Source organism: Lampetra planeri, chromosome 5 (genome assembly GCF_965212315.1).
Source record: "Lampetra planeri chromosome 5, kcLamPlan1.2.h2, whole genome shotgun sequence".
NCBI classification, from domain to species: domain Eukaryota; kingdom Metazoa; phylum Chordata; class Hyperoartia; order Petromyzontiformes; family Petromyzontidae; genus Lampetra; species Lampetra planeri.
Window position 1 is genome coordinate 15,266,371 of NC_136111.1, and position 7,310 is coordinate 15,273,680.

Here is a 7,310-nt window from a genome sequence, read left to right on the forward strand (position 1 = left end):
CGTTTGTGTGTACCAACACTACTCATGCTGCCTTGTCCTTTGCTACGTGCTTCTTTGCCCCCCACCCCTTGCTGCAAGGCATGGTAAACCGCGAGGTGCTGGAGCAGGTGGAGCGTGGCTACCGCATGCCATGCCCACCCAGCTGCCCCGAGTCGCTGCACGAGCTCATGATGCAGTGCTGGAAGAAGGACCCTGAGGAGCGGCCCACCTTTGAGTACCTGCAGGCCTTCCTCGAGGACTACTTTACTGCCACGGAGCCACAGTACCAGCCTGGGGAGAACCTGTGACCCGCTCTGCCACCACACAGTGTGCTTCCTGCCTGAAAATTGTCCGGGCCCACACGCAGGCATTAATCTGGGGGAGGGCGTGGGTTGAGTGCGTGCGTCTGCGCACGCACGCGTACGTGCGCGCTTTCAACTTGGCCTGTGAAGTTGCCGCGAGAAAAGAGGATGGATGGGGGTTTTTGCTGGTCAGGGTGGAACAGGGTCTTTTGAACCCTGTGTTAATTTTTATTATAATGAAGGCCCTGTTTCTATACAGACAGTTGGCCTTTCTGAAGGTTAAGCCACTCGCCACGCTAAACCAAGTCGCCTGATGCCGGATGCAAGTTTCAACACTTTTAAATGCTACTTGTATAACAATGTTTTTTTTATATATTGCATATTGCTCACTGTAATTACGGCATACTACTACTACTGCTAATGCTGCTTTAATGCAGTTTGATAAGAGACTGAGGAGGCAGGATCTGGTACACTAATTCCACATTTGGATGCGCAGTCTTGGGCTCAAAGGGGTCGCAATGGAAACCATTCCTGTGCCAAAGACTCAGCCACTCTGATTAATTGCGTACTCGTGTTGTATAGCGCATAGCCTCTGGGTTTTTGTGATGCAGTGATGTAATTAACAACAGTAATTTATGTTTGTCCTGGGGTTCAGTGTCACACTCACAAGAGCAGGGACTCGGACAAAAATTGCCACTACATAATGCAAGGAAACCCGACAATATTATTCTTACAGGAGAAAATGAATGACACATTCCACTACTCTGACAAACTTTTTGAAAATGGTAAGCTGGCTCAAATGTAACTGGATGGTTCTAAAGTTACCCGGTTATCATGTACAAAGGTGGCTGTTGTGGATTCGCGCGTGTATAACGAAAACAATATACTGTTTGGCGCATATGAAACGGTGCACCGTACCTATGAAACGGTTACTTTCATGGTTCTGGCTTTGTGCATTTTACGTTGCTTTAAAGCTAATTTGCTAACCAGTGCTGCAAGATTACTCCAAGCCTGACCACTGAGCAATAAGCTTACTGAGAATAAACAATGTAAAGATGAAAATACTGTAGGAGGGGTGCTGATTAATGAGGTTTTTTTGCGAAGGATTGTACAGATTAAGTGGGAGGAGTCACATTGAGTGCCGTGAAGCCGTTTTTACTTGCTCTGTGTTGAACACTACATTTTTATAACAGATGTCATGGTTAAATGTTTGTTTATTATTGTTTGCATTTTTAATGAATCTATTATGCTTAGCCAATTTATAAATATTTTTTCTAGTAAAATGTGTATATTTTAGCCAGTTAGAGTTGTCACTGTGTGCTCTGTTTTAGTTGCAATCTTTTCCATAAATGTGCAACCGATTTCAGCCTAGTTGAGCTTTTATACTTTTTTTGAAATAAATTATACTATATATGCATACCTGCATGCATGACTAATGTTTTATTACAGAGTTCAACAGTAATTGATTTTTTTTAACTGGTGCCATTGCTCTGAAATGAAACTATGCTAAAAGTGAAGCTTTTTTGTAAGTACGGTTCCAAGAGCTTAACATGAATAGCGAGAGATCATGACATTCAATTTTCAAGTTTTTGTAATTTAGCCTAAATATAATTTGTACTGGTGCCAGCAATTGAGTAGGCCCTTGTGTGAGCCAGTCCTTTTTGCCTATTGGTGAGGTATAATGTGGTGGTGGTGGTGAGAATCGACAACTATTTAGGCTTTTGTTCGAACATGTTGGGATATTTTTCAGATTCCTCTGCGGTCATTTGTTGATTGCCTACACAGTATTTGTTATAAAGGAAAATTCACGTTGCATTGGCGGTCTTTTAGTTTAGCCTCTTGAGTGTGAGTTTAACTCTTTTTTCCGAATATAGTTTCATACAGCCCATTTTTGAAGGAGGTGGCAGTAAGGATGTGAAAGAGTAGCTTGCTCAGAACGGTTATCAGCTCCTGGTCAGTGCATGAGCCTACCTTGGACTGCAGGCTTTGAGTACCCTCATGCCAGCACTCGTGCTAATCACGACGGTAAAATGTTATCGCTGATAGTTTCTCTCTCCACCCCCAAATTGGTTTACATATTGTATTTACTGTAAAGTTATCATGATTGAATGTTCCTGGAAAATACTTGTAATGCTTCACCCAATATGTATCAAAATCCATTCCTTCATTTCTTACATTAAATAAAAGCACTAGCTACTTAAATGTCTCATGTTTATTTGTTTCTCTCATCCCAGAAACGTTGGGCCCCCTTTTCCCCCCCATGGAGTATTTCTGCTACGTAGCAAGCAATTGTGCACGAGAATTAAGTGGACGTTATTGTTACATTTTGACATCCATCTTTGAAAACGTTCATTATTTTTTTAAAAGTCTTATACCTGTGGGTTTTCCAGTATACTGTATTCATGGCATGCACCCCGAGTAGGGTAAGCCATGAGTCCAGGTGCCCTGTTGACAACATTAACCACTCCGGCAGTTTGAAGATGTATGGTTGAGTGTGTGTGGTATTGAATATATGTTTGAATGTTTGCTCTTCACGTGTCATTTCCATGCAAACGTATGTTTTAAACCGAGTAGTAACATTTAAGGAAAGGATTGCATGGCTTTGTTTATGCAGTAACACTTAAAATTGACAAGTGAACGTTTCTAGCACGAATGAGCGTTGGCGGATGCTGTTAAGAACAGCGTTTTGACACGTGCAGTGTCTCTTCTACACGTGTTTGCGTCTGCAAGCAATGTTGGTGTTGATTTTGACACGAATTATTTCCGGGGCTACGTTGTGAATATCTGCAGTCTCCAAGTCAAGAGATCAAAATACATTAATGTCATTTGAAAGTCACCTGGACTTGCCGTCTAATAAATATGGGCATCGGCAGATGCACGGCCGTGCTACATATGCGAATAAAAACTAACCTTATAGCCTCTTTTAACAAATTCCTCACGATATTGGCTCATATCTTTGTGTAATGTGTGCCAGTGTTATATTCTGACCAAAGTACACTTACACGAAGCTTAATGTGGCTCGTGATGCTGCAATTAGGCTCCGCTCTGCCAGCAGATGGCACAATATTCGTTGGGCAGCGCAGTTACATTTTCATCGCATTTCAGTCTTCAGTAGTGTCCCTCATGAAACCAGAGCTGGGCTGCGATTTTCGTAATTCCACTTTTCCCAAGTTGTTGAACTTCTTCCGACCCGTTCGGAGATAACCGTCAAAAATATATTTGGGTCCCGCAATTTTCATTTCAGGGCTCCGCAACACATTCGACCGATCGTGTTGGCGATGTCACGACTCCGTGGCATGCAGCATAGTATCGACAAAGCTCGATTGCAACTCAACTGTACGGGACGTCTGCCAAAACATTACTAAGCTGCAGCGTGTATAAAATTCTCTGGCACGTGTCGTGTAATGGGTACTGCAAGATCCGACCGTGTCCGTGCAGTGCTCGTCGATCTCCATTGGCTTCCGGTTGCTGAACGAATGCATTAGAAGGTCGAACTCATTACACACAAAGTGCTTGCCACAAATGAACCACAATACCTTGCTGATTTCGTCAAGGAACATAAACCTTCAGATGCTCTTCTGTGGCCGTCTGGAACGATCTTCCTTCCGATATTAAGAAGCCACTGGAGCTATGCACTTTCAAATCCAGATTGAAAACGCATTTATTTTAAACTGTGTTTAGTTTGTCCTTCCCCGTACCTCTGAATAGCATGGTTGGCTACGTATGGTGCGAAAGAAGTTCAACATACAAATGTGATACGTGACTTCCGCGACACATCGTGTAGAGGGTACTCTTCTTTATTTCACGTACGGGCACAGCACAGGCCAACGTTATCTTCTTCCTCTTCCAAGTACACACTTTAGATATTAACATTCTACAGACTACACACACGGTTGATCACACGGCGGGTTCCGCCCGTCCACTGCCGGCCTCGCCACTGGCTGACGGCGTGCCGGGGAGGGCGGTGGAACTCCGCAGGAGACCCGCCACGTGGCCGAACGACGGAGAGAGATGACGGCGAGCAACGACACAGTCCGGATCCAAGACTCCACACACCGACCCCGAGTCCGCCTCTGTTTATATAGCCGCAGGCGCGGCTAGGCTCCGCCTCCGGCCACGCCCTCTCGTGGAACCTTCTCGCCGGCTCCCGGAGTTTCTCGGCCAGCCCCGCCCTTCACCTTTGGCCCAGATACCTCTCTTTGGGATTGATGATGTTTCTAGTGGGGCCTGTACCCGTGCTTCCCTTTTACAACCAGTAGGTGTCACTATGTCATTACACATCCATAGCCATGCTGATCGGAAGTGGGGGTCCATAACGTGTTTGTCATTAGTCTGTTGAAATACACGTGTCGTTTCTATGAAACAATGGTATTCCCCCTGGAAGCTGTAATTAGGGGCCGTCCATAAATGACGTCACGCGATTTTTGACGATTTTTTACCCCCCCCCCCCTCGTCACACGGCGTCACAAAAAGTCAGACCCCCCCCCTCAAATATGACGTCACAAAGCTCTGTCCCCCCCCCACAAATAAAACATGCTCCAAATCGCTTTAAACTATTGTCATTGTAGTGCGTATTTAATGTGGCACTGCACTCTGATGTTGTCGGAGAAAACATTTATTAAAAAGTCTATTTAATTAAGTAGAACGTGTTGTCTATATTTATTTAAAGTTGCGCATTTTGATGTGACGTCACATTTCTCACCCCCCCCCCCCCGTCACACATCGTCACAAATGTCTGACCCCCCCCCCCCCACTAGGTGCGTGACGTCATTTATGGACGGCCCACACATCCGCGTGGGTGTTCTATTGCCCCAATGAATGCAAACAAATGGGTGGTGGTGGTGAGCTGGAAACTGTTGCAGGGATCGATTGGCTGCTTGACGGTATTGTAGTTGTTTTTTTGTTTTTTTCAGAAAACATGAAGTCTCCTTTATATGAACGGTCATAACATTTCCCGGGCATAACAATGAGTAGTCAATCAGCTCCCTTAAAAAAACACACACACACTACATGTGCAATAGCAGCAGCCCGTATTGTTCCGCGCAAGTATTCAACTCATTCAAATTTAAAACAAAATGTCCCGTCCTCCCCCCCCCAATATATTGCTATAGAATGGATTTCTGTTTATATGATTGTGGTTATGGTTGTACTTTATGAATCCCTAATCTCTGCCATTACATACAATGAAACAAGAAAAGGTAAAAAATATAAAACTGAGCAATGTAATACAATACACTACTAAACATTATTGTAAAAAAAGTCCATCCTCTGTGTTAGTGAATTTTTAAAATATTTTAGGCAGGAAATTCGTTTTTTTGGGGGGGGGGGGGGGCCCACACCCTCTGGATGATTTGTTCCCCCCCAATGTTGACTCCATGGCTACGGCCTTGACAGAAACAACAGCGCACATGAACACAGCTACACGACAGCGCAGGGAGGGCATGAAGACGACGCGACTGGCACGTGGATCTGGGCTTCACGCAGGACCGCGAGGGACGGCGTCACGTGTGGAGGCCTTCATCCACCAGTGGATAGACCATGTCTGACGCAAATTCTTTATACATTAATTCGTCTCATTAATCTTCTTGGTTCTTTCGGTAAAGTCACGTAGAAGGGAAGTAATCAAATAATAAAAATAAAACATAATATATATTGGGGCGGCGGGGCATATAATAAAATAATAAAAATAATATTTTTTATTATATTATTATATTATTTTATTATGTTTTATTTTTACTTTTATTATTTTATTACTTCCCTTCTACGTGACTTTACCGAAAGAACCAAGAAGATGAATCCCTGCAGTCACGAAAGCTTTAAATCGAAATTTCGTCTCATTAAGATGACCCGAAAATAATGTTCTTATTCGCGTATCACAACATGTGCACATCCCTTTGTCATTGTCACTGCGGGATGAATCTCCGCACGCCATTCGGGGTTGGGGAGGTTATTTTACCATACTTCACCTCGCTGGTCCAGTGCGGGTTGGTGGGTGAAGGCGGGGCGCATAGACGTGGCAGCATAGCGGAGTGCAACAATGGATTTTTCGCCACTGCCCTCTGCTGACCACCTATATAATACTCTTTGGTTCTTTCGGTAAAGTCACGTAGGTATAAAATAAAATAAATAATAAATAAATTGTATTTCTTTTAATTTATACCTACGTGACTTTACCGATGGATCCCTGCAGTCACGAAAACTTCAAATCTAGATTGAACCTATATAATGATAGTAGGGGTTTCCCCTTTCTGTGAAACCTTTGCAAGGAATCATATCTGCATTAACCACAGATACTTGTGGTGAACATGCAAACAAAAAAAACATGCTCTGACAGTCCATGAATTGTCTTTGAAGCTGATTGGTCCACACCAGAGACAGCTTTCTTTAGAGCCTCGTCTCGAACGGTGTTAGACCAGTGGACGCCACAAGGCGTACAGCACAAAGACAATGCACTATCAGGACATTGAGAGCTCGGGGTGAGCATCTACATCATGGGACCTCCTTTGCCAGTATACAATTATGATAATAGGGTTTTCCCCTTTCTGGCAATGAAACCTTTCTAATGTGTGCTGGGCCGTGTAAAATATTTGTTTTATGATATGTCGAGGGACAGATAGGCGAAGGAGTCATATCGTCTGCTTAATTAATTCGTTTGTCATATTTTCCATGACGGGAATGGGTATCGTGTGATTTAAAGCTTTCGTAACTGCAGGGATTCATATTCTTGGTTCTTTCGGTAAAGTCACGTAGAAGAGAAGCAATGAAATATGAGTATCGTGTGCTTGTGTACTACACCGAGCTAGGACCCGTATCTAACACAGTAGGAGAGAGTCCTTGCCTCTAAACATCTGGAGGTTCATCATCATTGTTGGGTTAAGCAAACTTGACTTCAAACTACATTCGAAGCTTTCGTGACTGCAGGAATTACTTTTTGGTTATTTCGGTAAAGTCACGTAGAAAATAAAGCAAATAATAATAGAATACGACGTTTCGATTGCAACACAAGCAACCGTCATTGGGTAAGAATAC

General features: G+C 43.6%; 1 protein-coding gene across 5 annotated transcripts in view; it reads left to right on the top strand.

Annotated features, from left to right (window-relative positions):
- The window catches only part of LOC144718984 (tyrosine-protein kinase Fyn-like), a 40,102-nt gene extending 37,619 nt beyond the window's left edge, over positions 1-2,483 (top strand). For 4 of the 5 annotated variants that reach the window (XM_078594654.1, XM_078594658.1, XM_078594656.1 and 1 more), the window contains one exon: positions 79-2,094. In XM_078594654.1, the coding sequence (XP_078450780.1) occupies positions 79-287 (209 nt within the window). In that variant the 3' untranslated portion in view covers positions 288-2,094. Of the gene's footprint in view, positions 1-78 lie in introns of all 5 variants that reach the window. The other variant, XM_078594657.1, reaches the window with a different exon arrangement.
- Positions 2,484-7,310: the final 4,827 nt, after the last annotated feature.